The 25595-nt window shown below is 35.7% G+C and overlaps 1 protein-coding gene across 1 annotated transcript in view; it reads left to right on the top strand.

Moving 5' to 3' along the window:
- Window positions 1–22461, top strand: part of cntn5 (contactin 5) — a gene marked incomplete at its 5' end in the record, with an annotated part of 143570 nt that extends 121109 nt beyond the window's left edge. The window contains 6 exons of the mRNA XM_079373669.1: window positions 11564–11798; window positions 15579–15688; window positions 17904–18090; window positions 18990–19102; window positions 19176–19344; window positions 21501–22461. Coding sequence (XP_079229795.1) covers window positions 11564–11798; window positions 15579–15688; window positions 17904–18090; window positions 18990–19102; window positions 19176–19344; window positions 21501–21604 — 918 coding nt within the window. The 3' untranslated portion in view covers window positions 21605–22461. The remainder of the gene's footprint in view (window positions 1–11563; window positions 11799–15578; window positions 15689–17903; window positions 18091–18989; window positions 19103–19175; window positions 19345–21500) is intronic.
- Between the last annotated feature and the right edge of the window lie 3134 nt (window positions 22462–25595).

The following is a 25595-nucleotide window of genomic DNA, read 5'->3' on the forward strand; positions in this document are numbered from 1 at the left end:
ACTATTTGAAAATCTGGAATCTGAGGGTGCAAAAAAATCTAAATATTGAGAAAATCGCCTTTAAATTTGTCCAAATTAAGTTCTTAGCAATAAATATTACTAAGCAAAAATTAAGTTTTGATATATTTACAGTAGGAAATTTACAAAATATCTTCTTGGAACATGATCTTTACTTAATGTCCTAATGATTTGGCATAAAAGAAAAATCTATCATTTTGTCCCATACAATGTATTTTTGGCTATTGCTACAAATATACCCCAGCGAATTAAGACTTAAGCTTTTGTGGTCCAGGGTCACATATGTTGGTTTAAAAGTGAGTAGCTTGTTACTACTATTTTCATTGTCTTGGAGCGACTCAGTTAGCTTGAAATGTTGCGGCTGGATCCCTGCAGGTCTTATGAGTTTGGGTCGGTTAAAAACCATATTCTGTTCCAACCATCTTCTCAAATTTTTAATGGCAATTGTTCATAAATCTGGTGTCAACAAAAGAGAAGCTTTGAGGTCTATTTGCGGTTGTCTGCCAAAATAAAAATGTAAATAGAAAGTAATACAGCCATTAAAATGAGTATTATCATTTTACTGTTGTATTTATTTATTGCATTTAATTATTTTTATTTATTTATTTATTTTATTTACTTATTTTTGCAATGCAATGGTGTAGTTACTGTAGTAACATTTCTTTATTGTTTTTTGTTTTTTTTTTCATTGAAGAAAGTAAAACATTTGGTGGTGTTATTATTACAATATTATGAATGGAAAAATAAATAAAGTGTGCCAAAAAACAATATACAACAAATTAATTGTTATATAATTTTTAGGTTTTGGAATTTAAATGTTGAGTAGCAGGTGGTTTTACATTCAAATCATAGTGACAAACAGCAGAGTTTAACTTAATATTTAGCTTCTAAAAGGGGAGCATTTATTTTTGAGGATGAATTTATCTGTGAAACATTATTTTTGATTCCTCATGGAAACAAAGCCAAGCTCAATTGAATCAAACTTCTCAATGCCACATATGAGATTGATTACTGCCTCGGATTACTCTGCTGTAGCACATAAAAATGTGATGATATGCATTTTATAACCAAACTGGCCATTTTAAGAGTGAGTTAGGGTTAATTGTGATTAAACGTTTCTTTGTTTGTGGAAGTTATCATCTTCATATTTAGTGACTTGTACTGTTACAGTTGTTATTTCCAACTAACGGGAAGGCTTGACTGTGATCATTCATGCAGGATTCAAGTCATAGCTATGCTGAATAGGTCACTCCTGTTAGTAAACAATTCCAGAAAAACAGATTGTGTGAATGTAGCCTCCCCAATATTGTGTACAACGTTAATCTCCTTTTCTCTGGCACAGTCCCATATAGCTCTATTTTAGCTCCACCCTGTTTATCTGCGGCCTGATTAACCACTTTAGAACCACTGAATTGGCTCTGCATCTCCAATCAATACTGGTGGATATAAGAAGATGCGGTGCTGCTTTAGCATTCGGGGCACGTGAACTGGCTGCTGCGCGGCCTCTCCGATCATCTCTGGGTGGTTGTGGAAGACCAAGACGGCTGGGCCGAGAGCTGCTTATTAAACAGGATGAATGACTAAACAGCTCACCCCGTCTGCTCATTAGTGTCTGCAGAGAGAGAAAAAGTATTACGGGCACCAGGAGCAATGGACTGGACCATTACAGTTGCCCTACTTCCTATTCGATGGCTGCCGCAGCCTGCCGTGCATGCTGATATCAGACCGCCAGCAGACTTCATTTGCACCGTGGGTGCCACTCCTTTGCCCAACAGCCTTTTTAGATGCATGTTCCACTTCATTTTGTAGCAGAACTGATTTTTCCTTTTTTAAAACGGCCATTTGTTAGTCGCCCCATGCAGAAAGGCTCAGCCAGCACTGATAATGTTGGTTCAAGGGTTGTTAATTCAATTGCTAGAAACACTAGAGTGAGTTAATTACACTGCTCTGGCACTAAAGTGTGTGCTAAAGTATTTAGTGTGAAGGTACAGCCTATTCTCTCCCATCATCTGTCTACATCTTATTTTGGGTGCTGCCGCCAAGGGACGTGATAATTTTGGAAGCGGGTGGAAATCAGTCAGAATCTGGCATGACGGACAGATTCGCTGCCAAAAAGAGAGGAGAGTACAGGTGTTTGTCAATTATTAAAATTGCACAAGATTTAATTCCGCCGGCTTACATTTTAATTAAATTTCTATCTCCCTTAATAGATTGCATTCCATTCTATTAAATGCCTAGCAGGTGTCGCGGACAGGCTCTGATATCTTCCCCTCAGAAAAACATCAAGCAAGTGTCAAACCTCTTTTGAAAAAAAGCAGAAAGGAAATTGTCAGCAGCTGGACAGGCAAAATCAACTCATGTGACCAACAGACTGTATACAACCTTCCAGAGGAAGAATAATTTAGGTGTTTTAGTGTAGTAAAATGCTAAACCACAATGAGAATACTAACCCTAATGAGCAAATGGTCTGCTAGAAAGATAAGATGTGAGACGTGCTTTATAATTACATGGAAGTAATGCCAACTGTGTGCACGTCAAATCTTAAATAATTCAAAATTTGCATATACCCCTATTTTTAACTGCCAGAATGGAGAGAGTACTACAATTGTCACAATAAAATTGTGTCTCACGGCGCTACACTAGCTAAAGTATCACAACATAAAATAGTACTGTATTGTATATTCAAATAGTGTGATTCCTCTATTATTGTGTGGGTGTGTCTTAAGTGCAGGGGCTTTTTATTACTATTAATTATTTACAGTTATGCAAAATTATAATATTATTACAGTTTAAAATAACGGTTTTCTATTGTAATATATTTTAGCATTTAATCTATTCCTAAAATGACAGGGTTATTTTTTACACCAAAAAATGATTAAAACTATAGGGTTCTGAACAGAATGTTTTAATTTATGCACTTTACACTGTATTGCAATCCAGTTTTCACAGAAACTGAAGGGAGACTTTGTAAAGCCAAAACTTAAAATTTAAGCATTGTAAATGATTCCAAATCTTTCTAAAGTCCACTGACCTTATCATTGGAGGTGCTTGTGCTGTGGCTTTCGTAATTCACAATTGATGCATCAGAGATGCATCAGACAGATGTAAATCTGATGCATCCCCTGATGCAAGATGTAAATCCCCGAGCGCCGCAACAGTGGCTGCCCACTGCTCCATGTGTATGTTCACTACTGTGTGTACACTTGGATGGGTTAAATGCAGAGCACAAATTCTGAGTATGAGTGACCATACTTGGCCACACACCACTTCCCTTTCCCGTTCCCCTAAATCTATGACTATATCAACATGCAATTTCGTTGACGAAGAGTTCAAATCCCCGAATCAGAGCTTTGCTTTTACATGAATACACTTTCTGCCTGCTGTTTTGCTTATTTTAAGCAATCTGGCAACCATGCGCACGCGCTTACTCCTCATTGCGGAAGCGCCACCGCGATGATCTGAAAACTTCGACAAACAAGCTGGAGTTTAGCGATCTAAATGAAAGTGTCATTCAGCCGGTCTGTGTTCTGTCAAGAGAATAAATGCACTTACTCAACTGCTGTTGTTTTAATAGAGATATGCTATTGCAATTTGGAATTAGTAGAATTACTAGGAATTTCACTGTTATAATATTTTTTTGTTTGTTTTACCAGTAAACTACTCAAATGACAACAATCATTACAATTATAATTTTGAACAAAAATTATTTTTATCAGTTTAACCATTATACAGAATGACGAAAATGCGACTAAGATTTAATTGACGAAAACCTGGCTAAAATGCTCATACATTTCATCGACTTAAACGTGACTAAACAAAAACAGGACAAGGTTGTCTAAATATGATAACTAAAATGTACATTTGAGTAAGACTAAATTAAAAATGTTTGCCAAAATTAATACTGCTGTACGGTTAATTAATAATAATCTTATTGCTAAAATGTCAAGTTTTCATTGACTAAAACTAGACTAAATACTTCAGGTTTTCTTTGACTAAAACTAGACTAAAATGTTGAGACTTTTACTCCCGGTTTCACAGATTAGGCTTAAAACTAATTACAGACTAAAATATAAATCTGAGCTGTTTCAACTGAAAGAAACTTGCTTTGACTGATCTTAAAATATATCAGTGCCTTTATTTTGTCTCCAAATGCACACCAGTAATATTTTTTCTAAGGCACGTTTATAAAAATTACTTAAATGTCCTAATTGAACTATGGCCTAATCCTTGTTTAGTCTAAGCCCTGTCCGTGAAACCGGCCATTGTTGACTAAAACTAAGTAGGATATGGTTGACTAAATATGATAAAAACTAACAAGGACATTTTACCACGGGACTAAGACTAAGACTAAAATTTTTATCTACCCCACTGGGTAGATAAACGGTTTGAATCAGACTTAGTCAGTGAATTGTTCTCAATTGAGCTCTACTCAACCTTGCAAAACAGGAATAATTTGGGTGTTTTAGCATGACAAAATGCTAAACTCCATTGCAAATATGCAAAATCCATATCATATTTGAAAGTTGTGTTGGAGCGGAAAGATTTTCAGCAAATAATTTATGTTTTCTCACAAGATTTGTGGACTGGTTTTATTGTTCATAAAAACATTTGCACATAATGTCAAAAACTGGATCACAGGGAAAAGGTGCATAATAATAAATACAATTTTGGTACTATATATTCTAAACAGTGGTGAAGTGTTAAAGGACTTCAAGCTAGAGCAGGACATTAGCATTCATCATTCACTATCTCTAGGTGATTTCCAGAGACACAGCCATTACACCGCAGATTAATTGATATTTGACTCGTTATTCACAAAATGTCGTTACCCGCACAGTTTATTTACTCGAGGGCCTGAACCAAGCCCTTTGAAAAGACATCGATATGGTTCACAGAACAATGGCGAGCTCTCGCTGTATGCAGAGTCTTGGATGTATTGGATTAGCACATCTTTAATTGATGTGTTCAGGCTCACCATCAAAGCGCTTGACATTCACAAGTGATCTGTTTCATTACAACTGAAAATCTCCCCTATTCATTTGGGACTTTCTGACATTTTGATGTAATTCTGTGCCATTTAGTGTTGCTTCTTTCTCTGAACCAATATAACAAAGGATGTTATTTAACTGGAAAAATATGGAGATTGAAATTATTTATTGGATACATGTTTAAAGCTTCCGTGTGTTTTTGAATCTGTATGGTAGTGGAGAAAGAGCTTTGTGGCTCAGCCAAATATTGGGCAGGTTGTAAAATTAGCCTGTGTTGTAAACTGCTACATAAATGCATTGAGTAGTTAGAGTCTCTTTCAAAGTGAAGTCATTTATTATTTTATTATTTCTTATGGATTATCTATTATTTAAATAAAAGGTAAAATATCCCAGAAAATCATCTCTAGTGGGCAAATATTGTCCCTTAGAGTTCATCAAGTCAACATGCCATTTGAAATCAATGTAACATTTCTGAATGAAACACACTGTTAAATAAAAGGTTCTTTATTGGCATCTATAGCCAATCTTTTATCTTTTCTTAGCACGCTAAGTGCAACATTTGAGTGAATTAACAGCAATATCTGATCATCCTCTGTAACGCAGTCACAATATACATCTCAAAACGTATGTAAACACTTGTGTTACAAAGTGTAATAAGGCCAATGAGGCTGGGTTAGAATCCATTAGCAGAAGTTTATTAAAGGGACTTTCAGTAGACAGAAACGTGAATTCAGGCAAGGGGTCAAAACCAGAATAACAGTCCAATCTGTCGACGTACACAGGATTGATCCAATAGATAAAGATAAGTAGGCAAGCAGAAGGTCCAAACACAAACATCGAGATAGTTAGGCAGTCAAAGAAGAGGGGAAAATCCAGATAGTACGTAGTCAGGTCAACAGGCAGAATCATACACAGAATAGGCCAACAGGATACTAGAGAAATGCTTGGTAAGGCAGAAATACTGGCAATACTTCGCACAGGCCCAAAAGGCTAGCATGCTTATGAATGCTACAAACAGGAAATCACTAGAGAAGCAGAGGGAGTGGAGCACAATCAGTATTCGGGTGAGGGCTCCCTCTGCTGGTTTGGCATTACACAAAGGAAACTACTAGCTTTTGTATTACAAGCTCTTTTATCTGTCCCAAAGTGGAAAACAAACCGTGACACGGAATGGAATTGTTAAAGGAACACTCCACTTTCTTTGAAAATCTTCCCAAGAGTTAAAAAGTTGAGTTTTACCGTTTTCGAATCCATTCAGCCGATCTCCGGGTCTGGCGGTAGCACTTTTAGCGTAGCTTAGCATAGATCATTGAATCTGATTAGACCATTAGCAGGTGCAATGATATTACGCAGCACTTGAAAGTAGTCCCCAGCTAGGTAACTAGTTATGATATAGCTGGGGACTACTTTCAGGCGCTGCGTAATATCATTACGCGTGCTGCACCCATGGTACGGCAGTACAGTTCCTTGATTATTAAGCCGGAATGAGAGCATAGTTCCTAGCCATATTGGACTTTTCATTTTCTGTCAGTCTTAGTACACGATGCGCTGGTGATGGCGCAGTGGATAAGACACATACCTTTGGTGTGAGAGACCCGGGTTCGAATCCACTGTGAGACACCAATGTGTCCCTGAGCAAGACACTTAACCCCTAGTTGCTCCAGAGGCGTGCGACTTCTGACATATATAGCAATTTTAAGTCGCTTTGGATAAAAGTGTCAGCTAAATGAATAAAATGTAAACTACAGAAGAGTCAAGTTTTAAATAGGAAAAATATCTAAATTCTTTGGTCATTTTTGAGTGAGATGCTAACAGTCTAATCAGATTCAATGATCTATGCTAAGCTACGCTAAAAGTGCTACCGCCAGACCCGGAGATCGGCTTAATGGATTCGAAAACGGTAAAACTCAACTGTTTAACTCTTGGGCAGTTGGAAAATGAGCCTATTTTCAAAAAAAGTGGAGTGTTCCTTTAAGCTACGAGAATAGTTCGACCAGGCGGTGGAAAAGCAGTTTATGGTTCCATTATGAACCTTTAATTACCATGGACAATACACCATTACTCCATTACACAACGTTCTTTATAGTGGAAAAAGGTTATGTTTATAAAAATCTTCACTCTAAAAAAAAAAAATGGTTCTTTAAGAACTATTTACTTAAGGTTCTTTGGAGAAATAAAAATGGCTTTTCTGTGTACTATTCAATCCAGAGAGAAAAAAAAAACATCTAGTGGGGGACATGATTTAATCCTAAAGTACAGAATGGATTGTAAAAAGTGAGCATTGCTAACAAGAATGGAGTCAAGAGTTATTGATTTTTATGTTTTGTTTTTATTGTTTGAAATAATGTGTACTTATGAATATGGATACACGATATTTATCGGACAGATAAATTATCAACCGATATGAGAGAAAATGACATAATTTTTATTGCTCCGATAAATAAATGAAATCCGATAACTAGAGCCGATAAAGTATGCTTGCTGGTAAATCAATCAGTCTGATTTATCTGAGATTCATCTTCTTTCCGAGTGCAAGTGATTGCACCTTTAAACTGCAGTGACTCTCAGCATGTGTCATGCTCATTACGTCATCATTTGTGAACATGTCTTCGGCAGTCTGGAAGTTTTTCTCGGTGGCAGAGGAGGACAATGCCATTGCTATTTCCAACGCATGTTCAGCGAGGATTCCGAGAGGAGGAAAAAAGGCATCAAGTAGGGTTGTGACAGTGAGGAAATTTTCTCACTGGTTAATCGACGTGTGTGAACACCTTACCGGTATCACCTCGGTGGATGGGGGGATGGGGGGGGTCGTTTGAGTCTTCCCTCTTTTCCTCGCTTTCCTTCCTTTTTAAATAGCTTGTAAGCTCTGTGCGCGTTTTATTTTCACTTTCAAATGAGATAAATGGCAGGTTAACAGACTTTTCAAAATCCGAAATATTTGGAAATGTAAAAACAGGCGCTTTTACATTTCGTTTTGAAACTCTTCTGCCACCGTCTTGTCTTTTTCACCTCACTCTTGTCAGTCAGCTCGACTCACTCTCCTCAGGTGGTAAAGGAAATCTGATCTGTGATGCGTGACTGTAGTTCGTTTGGTGTGCTGCATTGAGCAGCCGTGTTCAGTTTTAATTGTAGTGTCTGTTCTCTAACTGAACTAAATGATTTTTATTACTATTAAAAAAATCTAAATGACGGTGAGGGATGGTGCTGCGGTGGGCAAGTGATAACTGGTGTTGCGGCTTAACAACCTTGGTATGAGGATGCACTTTATTTTTGTTGAGCATGCACTTTTGTTTTTCTTTTTTTTTGTTGAGGCTGACAACTGTCAATGCATTTTTTTTATTATGTATTTGAAAAACACATGATTTAAAGACTATATAACTTCCTCATCCTCGTGCACTAAAAACGTTGAATAGATGCATTTCTTTATGCATGAAATATTTGAATATAAATTTGTTGTTAATGAGTTGTTAATTGCAGATAAACCATAGTTCTGTCATAATTCTGTTAAACCATTTCTGTTACAAAGTATTGTGGTGCCTTACACGAAAAATAAAAAAACATTTGAAGAGTCAGGACTGATGTTTGCTATAGTTAGGCCAGAGCTACTAAAATATCAGTTTAATCAGTGAATCTTAGATTTTGTACTCTCCTGGGTGCACAAACTGCAGATTATATGAAAATTATAATATAAAAATATGAACTTATTGGGTATTGGTATTAGAATCGGCATCGGTCATGAGAAGGACTTAATTATCGGTTATCGGCATCGGTTAAAATTTTTCATATCGTGCATCCCTACTTATGAATAATTCACCATAAGTCCAGGAACATGCAATTAAAGCATAGTTCACCCAAAAATAAAAAAGAAATCAGTCATCATTTACTCGCCCTCATATCCATTCCAAACCCATAAGAACATTTGTTCATCTTTTAATGATACCTGAGAAAACTCCCTCCACTGAAAGTCCATTCACCCAAAACTTTAATGCCTCAAAAAAAAAAATCTAATATACAAAACCAATGAGTCTTGTTCTTGTGCATTAAGCAATATGGTTTAACTTCTTTTTACTATGTTTGATGAGCTCTATATATTTTGACCACTGCTTATGATGCTTGTGATTCTTCAGAAGACTTTGACTAAGCCACTCAATTCATAGTTACAGTTGTGGTCAGAATTATTGGAACCCTTGGTAAATATGATCAAAGAAGACTGTGAAAATTAACCTGCTTTGTTAATCCTTTTGATCTTTTATTTAAAAAAATCACAAAAAGCTAACCTTTCATTGGATAATAAGAATTTAAAATGGGGGGAAATATCATTATGAAATAAATGTTTTTCTCTGATACACATTGGTCACAATTAACGACACCTTTTTATTCAATACTTTTTGAAACCTCCATTTGTCAGTTTAACAGCTCTAAATCTTCTCCTATAATGCCTGATGAGGTTAGAGAACACCTGACAAGAGATCAGAGACCATTCCTTCATCCAGAATCACTCCAGATCCTTTAGATTCACAGCTCCATGTTGGTGCTTCTTCTCTTCAGTTCACCTCACTCATTTTCTACAGAGTTCAGGTCAGAGGACTGGAATGGCCAGCAGAAGCTTGGTTTTGTGCTCAGTGACCCATTTTTGTGTTGTTTTTGAGGTTTGTGTTTGGATTATTGTACGGTTGGAAGATCCAAACATGGCCCATTATAAGATTTCTAATAGAATCAGTCACTTATTGATTTTTTATCTGTTGGTATTTGATAGAATCCATGATGCCATGTGTCTGAACAAGATGTCCAGGACCTCCAGCAGAAATATAGGCCCACAACATCACAAATACAGCAGTATATTTCATTGTACACATGGGGTACTTTTTATCCCTGTGTTCACCAAACCCATCTTGAGTGTTTGCTGCTAAAAAGCTCATTTTTTAGTTTCATCTGACCATAGAAGCCAGTCCCATTTGAAGTGCCAGTCCTGTCTGATAACTGAATATGCTGGAGATTGTTTTTGGACGAGTGAGGAGAATTTTTCTTGAAATCCTCCCAAACAACATGTGGTGATGTAGGGGCTGTTTGACAATTGTTTTTTAAGGTTTTCTGACCCCGAGACTCAACTATTTTCTGCAATTCTCCAGCTGTGATCCTTGAAGAGTCTTTAGCCACTCAAACGCTCCTTCTCACCGTGCATTAGGACGATATAGACACACGTCCTCTTCCAGGCAGTTTCATTACATTTTCTGTTGATTGGAAATTCTTAATTATTGCCCTGATGGTGGAAATGGGGATTTTCACTGCTCTAGCTCTTTTCTTAAAGCCACTTCACTAATTTGTGAAGCTCAATTATCTTTTGCTGCACATCAGAAATATATTCTTTGTTTTTTCTCATTGTGATGGATGATTAAGGGAATTTGGGCTTTGTTTTCCCTCCTATTTATATTTGTGTGAAACAGGAAGCCATGGCTGGATAATTTCATGTTCATAATCACCCTAGAGTGCTCAAAATTGTGAATATGAATGGGAGTATACTTCAGAGATATTTTACTCTTAAGAATTTCTAGGGGTGCCAATAATTGTGTCCAACGTGTGTTTGAGAAAAACATTTATTTCATAATGATACCCCCCCCCCCCCCCATTTTAAATTCTTATTATCCAATAAAAGGTTAGCTTTTTGTGATTTTTTTTAATAAAAGATCAAAAGGATTAACAAAGCAGGTTAATTTTCACAGTCTTCTTTGATCATATTTACCAAGGGTTCCAATAATTCTGACCACAACTGTATTTGCATCAGTTTTCATTCAAATATCTTCATTCATATCTTCACATCATTGAAAGTGTTATGGGTTTGAAACAACATGAAGAGGAGTAATTAATGACAACATTTTCATTTTTGGTGAACTATTCCTTTATGAATCCTCAATTTTGATTTCAAGTTGACTTAAATAATAATAAAATAAATGCTGGTTGTGATACTTTGAAAGCTCAAAGGATTATTAGTTTAAGAGCTAAATGTTCAGATGCCAGTGTCTCTGTTCCAGCACTGCTGTGTTGACTCTTTAACATAATATGCTTTTAAAGTTCAGTTTCCACACAGTTAATTGGGTACATGATTGAATTTTAAACTTGGATTTAGTTGCATTTTACTTATTTTTAACTAGCACCAGCAGAGCAAGCGAAAATGATGCAAAACTTGCCTAAGATGTCAGCGTCTAAACTGACCTGAAAATAGCTAATTTTTTCACATTACACAGGAAGTATGAGTTGTGCCGGAGTCAAATAATTGGCCAGATTACATCTTCAGGGCTGATAATTCTCAAGCAAAAGTCTTCATAAATTACCTGCTGCATGGCCGTTTACCCTTCCCTTATTTCTCCGAGCTCAGCTGGCTGTGTGTTATTAGGACCCTTTTTCCAATTTCCAATCCCATTGCAGAGAAATATTTTAAGCAAGCTCAGATATTTTGATCGATATTTTAAGAATTAGTGTAAACAATGTGACTTTTAAACATTATCTGCCTGGAAATGAATCCAGAGCTCATAATAATTTGTTTCTTTTTTCGTCCTCAGCCCGTCTCTGAAGAATTCCAGAATGGAGAAGGTTTTGGCTACATCGTGGCATTCCGAGCCAATGGCACACGTGGGTGGAAAGAGAAGATGGTGACCTCGGCAGACTCCACCACCTATAAATACAGAGACGAGACCTTCCCCCCTCTCACCCCGTTTGAGGTGCGGGTGGGAGTGTATAACAACAAAGGAGACGGGCCCTTCAGCGACGTGGTTACTGTGTTCTCTGCAGAGGGAGGTGAGGGTCAGATGTGTTCTTGCTCTGATTGATGGGATTTATTGCTATCTTATATAACTTCAATAACACACGGCTCAAATATATAGACAGAGTTTCTCGAACTTTGAAGTACATCACATAATAGCTAATCCAGGGCTGTGGATGGATGTACTGTTCGATATGTGTCAGTACTTTGAGATACTGGTAAAAGTTAAAATCCAACTGTCAAAAGACAGTACACACAATGAGAGCAAACATTATAGCATGCCCTTATCAAAAAGAAATACATTTTAGTAGAATAAAAGAGTATACTTAAGTGTGAACTGAATATAATGTTTATAGTTATGACCACATATTATAGTTTAAATTTAGATGAAATGCAATTAGTTGGACTTTAGTGTGATTTTTTTGGCCCACATAAGTAGGAATTAAGTGCAGTTTTATATGTCATTTCAATGTATTATAAAATGTAGTATAGTTTAAATTGATATTCAATTTAATTAGTTGAACATTAGAGTGCTTTTTTGGCCCACATAAGTAAGAATTAAGTACATTTTTATTCACAATTATTTACAGTTAACCGAAAATGTATTAAAGTTTAATTTGATATTAAATGCAATTAGTTGAACATTAGAGTGCTTTTTTGGCCCACATAAGTATAGTTATTAAGTACAATTTTATATGTAATTTCATAGTTTTTAAAATATGGCTAAACTGACTATGTCAGACAAGCATTTATAGGAAACAAAAATGTAATATATAATAATAAATTCTTTAATAATGTTATTTCATTATTTATTGTTATTTAATACTAAATGATGAATACTTGAATAGTATTTCTAGTGAAACTTGAATGTCATGTATTTAAATGTACACACGTGGTCAGAATTGTTGGTACCCTTGCTAAATATGATCAAAGAAGACTGTGAAAATAAATGCGCATTGGTAATCCTTTTGATCTTTTATTTTTCAAAAATCACAAAAATCTAAGAGAATAAGAGAATAAGAATTTAAAATTGGGGAAATATCATTATGAAATAAATGTTTTTTTTTGTTTTGTTTTTTCTCAAATACACATTGGACACAATTACTGGTACCCCTAGAAAGTTTTATGAGTAAAATATCTCTGAAATATATTCCCATTCATATTCACAATTTTGAGCACACCAGCATAATTATGAACATGAAATTATCCAGCCAGAGCTCCCTGTTTCACAGAAATATAAATAGGAGGGAAAACAAAACAAAGGCCAAGTTCCAAATGAATCACCCATCACAATGAGAAAAACCAAAGAATATATTCCTTATGTGCAGTAAAAGATAATTGAGCTTCACAATTTAGTGAAGTGGCTTTAAGAAAAGAGCTAGAGCAGTGAAAATTCCCATTTCCACCATCAGGGCAATAATTAAGAATTTCCAATCAACATAAAATGTTATGAAACTGCCTGGAAGAGGACATGTGTCTATACCGTCCTAATGCACGGTGAGGAGGAGAGTTTGAGTTGCTAAAGACTCTCCATGGACCACAGCTGCAGAATTGCAGAAAAAAAGTTGAGTTTTTGTTGGGTCTTTAAAACATTTTTTTAAAAATATCAAACCGCATCACCACATGTTGTTCGGAAGGGCTTCATGAAAAAAATCAAGAAAAGAAAATGCTTTCACCAAAAAACAAACTCCACCATATTCAGTTATCAGACACGACTGGAACTTCAAATGGGACTGGCTTCTATGGTCAGATGTAACTAAAAAGTTAGCTTGTTAGCAGCAAACACTCAAGATGGGTTTGGTGAACACAGGGATAAAAAGTACCCCATGTGTACAATGAAATATACTGCTGTATTTTTGATGATGTGGGCCTATATTTCTGCTGGAGGTCTTGGACATCTTGTTTAGACACATGGCATCACTGATTCTATCAAATACCAACAGATAAAAAATCAAAAAGTGACTGACTCTGTTAGAAATCTTATAATGGGCCATATTTGGATCTTCCAACCGTAAAATAATCCAAAAATAAACCTTAAAACAACACAAAAATAGGTCACTGGGAACAAAACAAAGCGTCTGCTATGGCCATTCCAGTTCCCTGACCTGCACCATGTAGAAAATGAGTGAGGTGAACTGAAGAGGAGAAGCACCATCATGGAGCTGGGAATCTGAAGGATCTGGAGAGATTCTGGAATGGTCTCTGATCTCTTGTCAGGTGTTCTCTAACCTCATCAGGCATTATAGGAGAAAACTCCTATACTATTTTGGCAAATGGAGGTTTCAAAAGTATTGAATAAAAGGGTACCGTTAATTGTGTCCAATGTGTATTAGAGAAAAACATTTATTTTATAATGATATTTCCCCCCATTTTAAATTCTTATTCTCCAATTAAATTTTTGTAATTTATTTTAAATGATAGATCAAAAGGATTAACAATACAGATTTATTTCCACAGCCTTCTTTGATCATATTTACCAAGGGTACCAACAATTCTGACCACGTCTGTATTTGTGATTTACAAAGGTAATATCAAAAACACACTTATAGTTAAAATTATAATCCAGTATTTTACATGTGCTATAGTATGTTAGTCAACAAAGCAAAGTAATTGTGTTAAAACATGACAAAAGATTAATAAAACAATTATTTAAAATGTACTTTGTAATAATGTAAAATTAAAAGTTTTATTTTAAAATGCACTTATTAAAATGTACTTAAGTTTGTTTAGAAACAGTCATGAAAGTGTACTCTCTTTAACTACACTTAAGTGGCTTTAATTGAATTAACTAAATATTATTCTCAAGTTTTTGTGTTTTTTTTTTACTTTTAAGAGTTGAAGTACACTACAAGTGCACATTTAATACACATTAGCACACTTAGTTTACACAAAGCTATGCATTACAATTTTATCTTGATTTCATGATTAACCAAGTCACTTTTTCTTTGTGATTTGTTTAAAAAAGAACGGTTCCGTAAAATAGGAAAATAAATTGTTCTAAGTCATGTTCTAAACCCTGATGGTTTTCTTCTGTGGAACACAAAAAGAGATATTATGAAGACTTTCATAAAATGACAGTAGATGGTGATCAGGGGCTTTCAAGCTCAAAGCTTAAATAAAATAAAAGTTGTCTGTACGATGTGTGCTTTGCTTTTTTTTTTGAAGCTGATCAACCATTTTGATGGGATCATAGAGTGAGTTGGACTTAATAACCGAATGAGTCACAATTGTGAACCGGATCAACTGATTTTACTTAAAATGATACTTTAGTCATATAGCCTGCTTTTATTGTGCTTTTGGCAGAATTTCTCATTTTGAGCTGTACTCAATGGGTAAATGTCGTCATCAATTTTAGTGTGAACTATCCGTTCAAATAACTTAATCTCAGTTTTTTGTGTGTTTATGAAAATAAAAGAACCTTTGAGAACTTTTTTGACCTTTCAAAAAACCACACAGAAATGATCAAGAGGACCAAACAGTTTCAGTGTGTGATCACACTGTGTCAGGCTGATTTTATGGTAACCGTGCGAGTGGCGTTTGCTGCGACTGCTGCTAATATGATGGATGTTCTGTGTCTCTGTCACCTCTCAGTCTCACAGCGTTTCTCTCAGCGGGATTCTCCCTCACGATCACAGGGCTTCACAACTTACCATTTACATCCGCTTAGACTCTTCGCTCTGACTATTAACACATAAGAGATACTGATGAAATGTATCCCAAACACTTCATCAAGCAGATGTATAGAGCGTATGACTGGTGATGTGTTTTATGTGTTATTTGCTGTGAAATCTGAAGTGTTCTGCTTTTAAATGCAGAGCCCAGGGAGCCTCCTTCAGAAGTGCAGGCATTCGCCATCTCCTCCTCTGAAATTAAAGTGATGTGGAAGCCGCCCAATCCTGGCCCTGGAAGACCCCAAGGATATGAGGTAAGAGAAGGAGAAATGAATAGATAGATAAATGGTTTTGTGCCAAGACCTAATGAGCCGCCTACCCAGACAACATCATCTGGTGGAAAAAGTGGGAGAAATATTAGTTGTGTATATACACTTTTAATTAATGAAATATTGAAAAATACAGAATACACTAGCATTCAAAAGTTTAGGGTCAGTAAGATTTTTAAATGTTTTGAAAGAAGTCTCTTATGCGCAGCACGGCTGCATTTATTTGATCAAAAATAAAGTAAAAACACTAATATTGTTAAATGTTATTACAACTTAAAATAATTGTTTTCTATTTCAGTATATATATGTAACATCTATTTTGTCAATTTTTCGAAATTGAGATTTATACATAATCTGAAAGCCGAATAAATAAGATTTCCATTGATGTATGGTTTGTTAGGATTGGACAATATTTGGCCGCGATACAACTATTTGAAAATCTGGAATCTGAGGATAAAAAAAAAAATCGAAATACTGAGAAAATCGCCTTTAAAGTTGTCCAAATGAAGTTCTTAGCAATGCATATTACTAACCAAAATTAAGTTTTGATAAATTTACAGCAGGAAATTTACAAAATATCTTCATGGAACATGATCTTTACTTAATATCCTAATGATTTTTGGCATAAAAGAAAAATCTATAATTTTGACCCATACAATGTATTTTTGACTATTGCTATAAATACACCCCAGCGACTTAAGCCTGGTTTTGTGGTCCAGGGTCATAAATGTATTTTCTGTTACTTTTGATCAATTAAGCGCATCCTTGCTGAATGAAAAAGCTAATTTCTTATAAATACTGACCAAATTTCTGTTGTACCAGGGTTATTGTAGTTAATTAAAACTGAAAATATAATTAAATAATTAAGCTAATTGCTAAGGTAACATTTCTAATTTCAGTTTAGTTTAACAATGTACTAAAATAACTAAAACTGAAATAAAATGTATTTAAAAAAAAAAAACAGCAAAATGATTAAAGCTTTAATCAAAGTCAACATGGAACATTTGAAAATAAACACTGATTCAAAATGTGAATAAAAACTATAATGGGGGCAGTCGTGGCCTAATGGATAGAGAGTCGAACTTGTAACCCAAAGGTTGCGGGTTCAGGTCTCAGGTCCAGCAGGGATTGTAGGTGGGGGGAGTGAATGTCCAGTGCTCTCTCCACCCTCAATACCACGACTGAAGTGAGACCCTTGAGCAAGGCACCGAACCCCCAACTGCTCCCCGGGTGCCGCAGCATAAATGTTTGTGTGTGCGTGTGTGTTCACTACTCACTGCTGTGTATATGCACTTGGATGGGTTAAATGCAGAGCACAAATTCTGAGTATGGGTCATCATACTTGGCCACATATCACGACCTTTCCTTTCCTTTTTTCATCTTCCTATAATAGTATCTCAGTGATACTAAAATAACACAGTGAAGTACAATCTGATAAAAAATAGACCCTCTTAACATTAGCATTGTCTATTCTTTTCTCTTCTATTTACTTATTTTATTTTATTTTATTTTACATATTATTGCTTTTTTATTGGTTTTGTTTGCTCCTGTTGTCCTCATTTGTAAGTCGCTTTGGATAAAAGCATCTGCTAAATGTAAAAACAAACCATGTCTCTCAATACAGTAAATGTTTGTGCTATGTTATTTTAAGGCCATTATATTATAAATGAGCATTTTTGCTAAAGTTTGCTTAGCAAAATGCTAACAGTAAAATTCAAAGGTCAAGTCTCCTGAGGAGCAGTGTTTGTATGACAATCGCTGTCTAAGCAGAAGGTCCCAAACCATCACTTATGACGTTCCGTGATGGTTAGGCTGCTGTCTAAGAAGGCATCTGCCTATTACAGCAAGGCAGCTCATCGGGTTTTGAAACAGAGGCACATATGTGATCGTGAACCCTTTATTTTCGTCATCATTTCCACAACTGCTATGCTTTCTGAATGAAGAAAATTATTCCCTGCAGTGAAATTACACAGTTGTGTCCTCCAGTGAGAAAGATTATAGTATTTCATCATAGGGAGATATTACATGCTCGCCTGTTATGCTCGTCATGCAAAATGTATGACGGTTATTTAAACCAAATGATACAATATCATATGAAATTGGCAACTCTCACTGTGTCATTTACATAACAAAAAAATCACAAAAAAATCTTGAATGAATGACAGGCAGAAAGTCAGGCAGATTGTCTTGTTGGGAACAGGTGAGCTCCTGGAAGGACATGGAGCAGGAGGAGATGGGGAAGAAGAAGAGGACGACGGGGAATGAGACGACCATGCTGCTGACAGGGCTGGATGGAAACACACAGTATCTGATCTCTGTGAAGGGATTCAACAGCGTCGGTCAAGGACCAGCCAGCTCACCCATCAAGATTAACACTAAGAAAAATGGTGAGTTCCCTTAAATCAACTCCTTTGGAAGCATTATAAACTATAAAATTCACAAGTGTCTGTTCAAGAAATGAATGAATGATTGAATGAAAACACAAACTGAAAGCTATTAGAAATGTGCTCTTTGTATTCTTCTTGGTTTTATATCTTAAACTCTTTGTATCACTTTTTTTTTTTACAAAAGTGACTAAAAATATAAAAAACAAAAAGTAATAACATTTTTTTTTTTAAATAAAATAAAAATATATTTTCAACTGTATTGAAATTAATTAGGAAAATGTATTTTCCTTTACAAATTAAAAGCAGGTTCATCATAGAAGAGGTGTTTTGTTGTTGTTGTTTGTTTTTTGGCATTGATCTGGTTCCCTTGATAAAAACCCAATAGGATTTGTCCATTGGCTTGTGAATTATTGCAGAAAATAAGCTCTGTGACCAATATAAGTTTATGGTTCGTACATATTTTGTTCAAATGAAGTCTAAATACTATCAGCAGAAGTAAAAGGCAAATAGTCCCATTTAGCCACTTGTTTGCAATTACTGTTTTCAAGAAGAACTAAGAACTATAGGACCTAAAGTGCTCAATTCTGCGTCAAAAATACGTCATCCCTGCAGCACTATAATGGTAGCTTACTGCAAAACATCAAATGCAGTGTCTTCACACAACAAATTGAGGTTCATTTTAGACAGATGAAATGCTTATTGCTGGAAACTTGGCACATTGTGACCAGTTCACATACTGTGTCAACATAGTGCTGTCTAGCATATAGGAGAAGGATTGATGAATAGAAATTGGTTTTGAGAGGAGGATAATTTGTCTTGTCAATTACTGTGATCATTGCTCATTACATTTTTAAATGAGTTTTTTATCTTTCTGTTTGGTTATCTGTCTCTCTTTTCAGCCCCAAGTCTACCCCCAGGCAACCTGATGTGGATTCAGGAGGGGAACAATGTTTCTCTATCCTGGGATCCAGTGAAAGCTAGGGACAATGAGTCAGAAGTCATTGGGTACAAGGTCGGTATCGCACAGATGTAAAGTAAAAAACAACATCATTGCACGTGTTTGATATGTTTTTTTCCCATTTCAGGTATTATTGCATCAAGAGGGACGGGGTCACAGCCAAGTCATGAGGACTCCAAACTCAGCCGTGGTCCTGACGCTTCCTGAGGGGGGCACATACATCATCGAGGTGCGCGCAGTCAGTGAAGGAGGTGAAGGAGCCGCCAGCGCTCAGGTCAGAGTGCTCACCTCCTCAGGTAAGCGTTCACTGTGTGGTTTTTCAGATTTGAAGATGTGTATGTATGTCGGTAGGTTTGACGGCTTAATTCCTCTTTAATTACCTTCCCTCTGCACTCCTACAGAGCCAATTATATTTTCCTCCACTCTCAAAAGCAAAGGCAAATTTAAAGTTTACCATCATTATACTACTAGGACTAGGGGGCTATTTTAGAGCAAATACTATTAAATTTGTTTTCGGTTACTTATTCCCAAGACCTGTATTTTCTTTCTGCTATGTCAGATGTAATTATAGTGCTAGCTCTCTATGGCCTTTTACTTCTCCACAACTTTCTGCAGTTAATTCAGCTCAAACCTCTTTAAAGTTGCTCAGACTCCTTTCAAACATTGTATTGTACATCATTTCAGTCTTAAGCCCCTTTCAGAACGACACAGATCACTGAGCCTGTCGCTGTTGTTGTTAGTAGCTGATACTCAGTACATCCAACTTTCTTTGAAAACTACTCTGATGTCAGTGTGTGCACATTTTCAGTGGCACTCTATTTATTTGTGGTTTGTAAACACCAATAAACATGAAAGATTAATATAAGGTTTGTAGCAGACTGACTGGTTCTGGGGTGCCAACTTATAAATTATGTATAAGTAAAAAAAAATATATATACTATAAAATCAGTTCCACATAGGATTCTCATGGATAAAGATAAAATAAACCTTGTGAAACCTTTTGAGCCAAAGACAACAATAAACCAGTTTAAATGCATTGGGGTATTATTCCATTTTGCCTTCCTTTCTTAATACACACAAAAAGTCATTCAAACTGTAAGTAACAAAACCATTCACAAAACAAAACAAAAGAAAAATTCATATTTACATGAACTCAAAAGTCAGTTCATGATTCAATTATTCAATTCAGACCGTTCAAACATTCAAGGACTCATTTCAAACAGTTCGAAAATCAATGTTTCAATTCAAACAGTTCAAACGTTCAATGACTACTTTTACATGCACACGAATCAGAGTAAGGACTTAATCGCATTATGATGTTTACATGTCACTCCCGTTTACATGCAATCTCCATTATTCTTATTATTCGCTAAGAATTGTGGTTAATTTTTTTTGCTGCCATTATTCACATACCCCACTGCACAGCACAAATGATGGACTCAGAAAGAGCAGGTGTGTTATTGGCCGCTGTTTTAATTTATTTACGTCTAATACAAAACACTTTTGTATGGTTGTATTCCATGATTTTTGGCGCCATAGAAATGTTATGCCAGTGTCCTGATCAGGACGCGTCTGGGAAAAATGGCATGTACGGTCACCCTAATTTTATATGAGTCACATTTAAGAACATGTCTCTGAAATGGTTTTCAAAACTCATTTAACATGCCCAATTTAACTCGTCAGCTCGCTCAATAATAGAGACTTTATGACCTGAAGTGGGTCAGAAATGGTAAAAAGAGTTGAGAGAAAATATGATGCGCATCATAACTGCATCACGTTCAGCAACAGCAGCTTTTAAAGAAATAACAGCCAAAATAACCTAATAACCAGCTGCCGTGATGTCTATTAATCAAAGGACAAAGAAAAAACGAGGAAAAAATAACTTTTATAGCTTTAAGGATTCATCTATATTTAATTTAGAATGTGTTTGATAATTTAAATTTCTGTATAATTCTGCTGAAGGGCACCAGTATGACATTTATAATAATGGGTTTATGTGAAGATTGTTTTAAGTTCACTTAAATTAGAAGTTCTTTTTTAAGTCTAATAAATGATCAAATTGAAAGCTTTGTAATGTTGAATGGCTAATCAGTGATTAAATAGCTACTGGGGAAAAAACTATTCCATAGTGGTGCTGGCCTTCAGTCATAAAAAATGATGCCATTATACAAATATGAAAAAATGTACTGTCTTTATGTTGTTTGTACAGTAATTTGAAGATTGAATGTGAAATTATTGCAATATAAAAGTATATTTCAAAACTTTAATGTTAAGTGGGATTAATCGTGATTAATCGTGATTAATTCCAGAAAAATGTGCGATTAATTAGTTTTTTTTTTTTTTATTAATTGACAGCACTAGTGTTTACCTTATGTTGCAATACATATTCCAATATTCAAGATTCCTTTTTGGTGCCTTTGTCTCATTTCTCTCTTTTTTGTTTAATTTCCAGGAGTGCGTGCGAAGAGTGGACAGCTCTCTGTCCAGAATCTGCCTCCAGGCTTGGCATGGACTGCTCTTTTCCTGTCATTAATGGTGCCTTCTTTTCCCTTTTGAGGCTACTGGGTCATGTACTTTTCCTTTAAACCTTCCCTCCTGCCTTCCTTCTAAAGACCCCTCCCAGCCACCCCTGTATGAAGGGGATAGGCTCTCCCTCCTCCACACAGACTGCCTGCTTTGGCCTGTACCATCAGCAGGACCTAAGGACCAGCCAAAGGGAAGTGCTTCTTTTCCAAGCATCAAGAAATGCCTCCAAATCCGGACAACTCCATTGTTTTTCTTTTCTGGCCATATTTGTTTCCATATTTCTGTTTGGGGTTATCATTGTAGTATTGTGCTGTACAAAGTGTGGAGACAGTTGTTTCAAATCTCCACAAAGCTGTAAGAGACGTTTTTTTTTAGGGACTGCCTTCTGGAACAGCTCTCCTAACCACTGAGGCCACCCACTGCTCTGTGCCGCTGTGGCTTCCCTTGTTACATTACTGAATCCATCTGACCCTTTGGCTGCCCGGCAAGAAAACGCAGAGTAAGCTCAGTAGAAATAAGTGCATTGTTTTCTTATTCACAAGTGGAGAGTGTGGAGGCAACAAAGAAAAAAAAATAAAATTTTATAGTGCCGAAAATCTTACTATTTCCAGACTTGCTTTTTGTACATTGTGTTACCTTTAGAGAAACAAAAAAATGTGGAACAGTGGTGTGTTTCGGTCGGCTGCGTCTTGAGTTTTTGAGCTTCAGTTTTAATTTTTGTTATGTTCGGTGGGTATTGAGAACTAGTAAGGTTGCTGGGCAACAGGGGGACTGATGGACGAACCAGTGATAAAGGGTTTGGATCCACTTGTCGTGCCCAAACATTTCTGTAGACAAAGACCAAGGCTGATCTGTAACAGTTGAAATAAATGTGATGTATATTTTTAAAAGGCCTCCGGTGTGTGTGTTCTAGGAGAAGAGGAGCGGTGGAAGGTCTTGTAAATTGATTTTGAAAGTCACTGTCTCAACAAAGTTTGTTGGACATAGAATTGAGTTTTAAGATTATTTTCTCAAGAATGATTCTGTCTTCCCAGAATTCAAAGTGTCTAGATAAGAAACCTTAAGGCCTTCTTTACACTTGCAATTAACATGAATATGTAGTGAATGGATCACAATCAGTAGTAGTTCACCCATAAATGAAAATTGCTTAAAATTTAACCCAAGCCATCCAAGAACTGCCAGAAATAGAGTCCAAACAGCTGATACAAGCATTACAATAATCTACAATCCATACTCTCCTGTAGAGTCTTGTGAAGTGAAAAGCTGCATGTTTGCAAGAAATAAATTCATCATTAAGATGTTTTAACTTTAAACCGTTGCTTCTGGACAAAATACCAGTCCATGATCCATAACAATGCTTCTTCTAGTGTAAAAGTCCATCTCCACTCGTCCTCTCGCATAAAAATCTACCAACATATTTGTTTAGAGCTGTTTTAGGCTTCTTTTGCTTATAAACAGTGCTTGTTCTGTGTATATTTCTCTCCTGAGTCAGACAAAATTGATTTTTTTTTCACAATATTCTGGCTTTTGGACAATGGTTTGAAACTAAAAACATATTCATGATTTGTCTCCTAAAAGCATGCAACTTTTCACTATACAAGACATTATTGGTGGGTTGGAGTCATGTGGATTATTGTGATATTTTTATCAACTGTCTGAACTCTCATTGTGACGGCAAGTGATGTAATGCTAAATTTCTCCAAATCTGTTCCAATAAAGAAACAAACTCATTTACATCTTGGATGGCCTGAGGGTGAATTTTCATTTTTGGGTGAACTATTCCTTTAAAGTCAAATGTAAATGTATCATAAATGCATTGTGATCACTGAAACAACATTCGGGAGTCAGGAATGGATTCTGACCACAGCAATATGTATTACAGTGGCCACGCTACAAATAATCATCCATTGCTTTGATGGATTTTCCAATCTGTTTTTATCTATCAGTAAAATATTATAACGCTTGGTGTTTTTAATGTGACATGGATATCACTAGAACTCCTGTGGCAGGAGTTCTTTTTGTCATCAAGCGCTGTGTGGTGGGTACTTGGCACTTTATTTTTATTCTGCTCTTTAAATGCTAAGAAGAGACAAGACGCCACGCTCTTTCGATCTGGTCACCCGAGTTAATGATCGATATCCCATGAATTATTCCACTGGACTACTCTTAGAATCTCACCCCAAATCCTCCCTCACTGTCTTCAAGTCTATTATTTCCATGAATGTACTTTAAAACTTAATTTTTTCTTCACTTCTCAGCCCTATTAGCATCATTTACTGTAAGAATGTATCTACAGCAGGGAAAAACAATGGACTAGATGTCAAAATGATGAATGAATGAGTAAACATTTTAGGTAACACCACCAGTGACATGATATGTAGGCGTTGTTCTTCATTTTGCACAGTAGACATTGAAATTGCTTTAGATTAAAAATGTTCCTTGTGAAAATTAAGTACACTTGCTTTTAAAAAAAAAGTATGTATTGATAAAATAAAATACTTTAAAATAATATTTAATTGCACACTGAATATAATGTCTTCGGAAACTCTGTGTGTTATTTATAATTCAGTGAAAGTCTATTATAGTTTTAATTTATATTGAATGTAATTTGTAAAAAGTGCTTTTTTCCTACTTGTTTAGGACTTAAGTACATTTTTTTAATGTAATTTCATAATTACTAAAGTACATATTGTTCTAAAATATGGTTAAAGTGTACTGTCAAATGTACTGACAAGCATTTATGGTAAACTAAAATATACTTTAATGTCATTTCTATTTAATGTATTTAAATATATCCATTTGAGTTCATTTAAATATATATTAACTTTAAATGTGCTCTCAAATAAGGTTACAGTTAATATTATAATCAAGTACTTTACATGTGCCTTAATATGTTAGTCAGCACATTAAAATACCGTGAGTGTACTTCTTTAAAGCACAAAAAAAGATTATTAAAACAATGATTTATAATATACTTTAAAGTACAATCTTTTAATTAGACAGTATTACAAAGTGCACTTAAGTCTCTTAAAAAACAGTTATGCAGAGATTTCTATTTTGCTGACATATTTGTGTAAAAACTAAACTTTGAGTAGTACTGAAGTGACCCTATGCTATTTGCAGTTTACCTCAAATATACATATTAATATATGCCTGCACTTGCAGACAATATAATATAAATGAAATAAAAGGCCATTTAAGTGTACTCAGAAACTTTCATAACTCAAGTATTGCTTGTGGCTGCCATTGCAGGGTGTTTCAAATGAACAAATTTAGTGGAGTCAGAGCAGTGAACACATCATTTGCACAAGAACATAAACAGGAGAATTGAAAGCTTAAACCGCTGTCTATCGGAAAATTGGTTGAGCTGCTGTTTTAATATGCTCTCAGATTACTTTATCCTGCTTCATTCTAAAACTATTGATTTGTTTCCTGATTATTCACGTATCCTCAGCGATGCAGAGCACTCGGTGCATGATAATAATTCCTTTGAGTGGTCCCTCTCATGTGCCCCCTGCAATACACCTCATTGGATTCCTAGCGCACTTCACAGGGTTCAACAAGGTCGTGGCTGGGACTCCCTGTGGTTGCTGCATCAGTGTGGATTGTCTTCAGGCCCTGCCTGTTTCTTCTGGAAGCTTAAAAACATCTCCATCTCCTGGGGTTGTCAGTCGAAATGCATTTTTCTAAGATCTACTTGAAGGAATAATTCTGTCATAATTTACTCGCCCTTGTGACGTTCCACTTTCTTTTAATTAGAGAAAAAAGTCGAATGAAGCCTGTGGGACATGTCCTGATACCCATACTGCTGGCATAACGGACTTTATTGATCCCAAAGGTGAAATTTAGGTGCTAAACAGCACCTATAAATAGTAAAAAACCAAAAAAGTGCCACTGCGGAGACAATCCAATGGGTTATCGCAAGACAGAACAATGTCAATTATGCATGCATTAGCTGCTAATTTGGATATTTCTATGCATAAACGTGATTTATCCAAGTTTGTGAGTGGGCCTGTTTTGA

This window comes from Barbus barbus (assembly GCF_936440315.1).
Source record: "Barbus barbus genome assembly, chromosome: 23".
In the NCBI taxonomy this organism is placed as follows: Eukaryota; Metazoa; Chordata; class Actinopteri; order Cypriniformes; family Cyprinidae; genus Barbus; species Barbus barbus.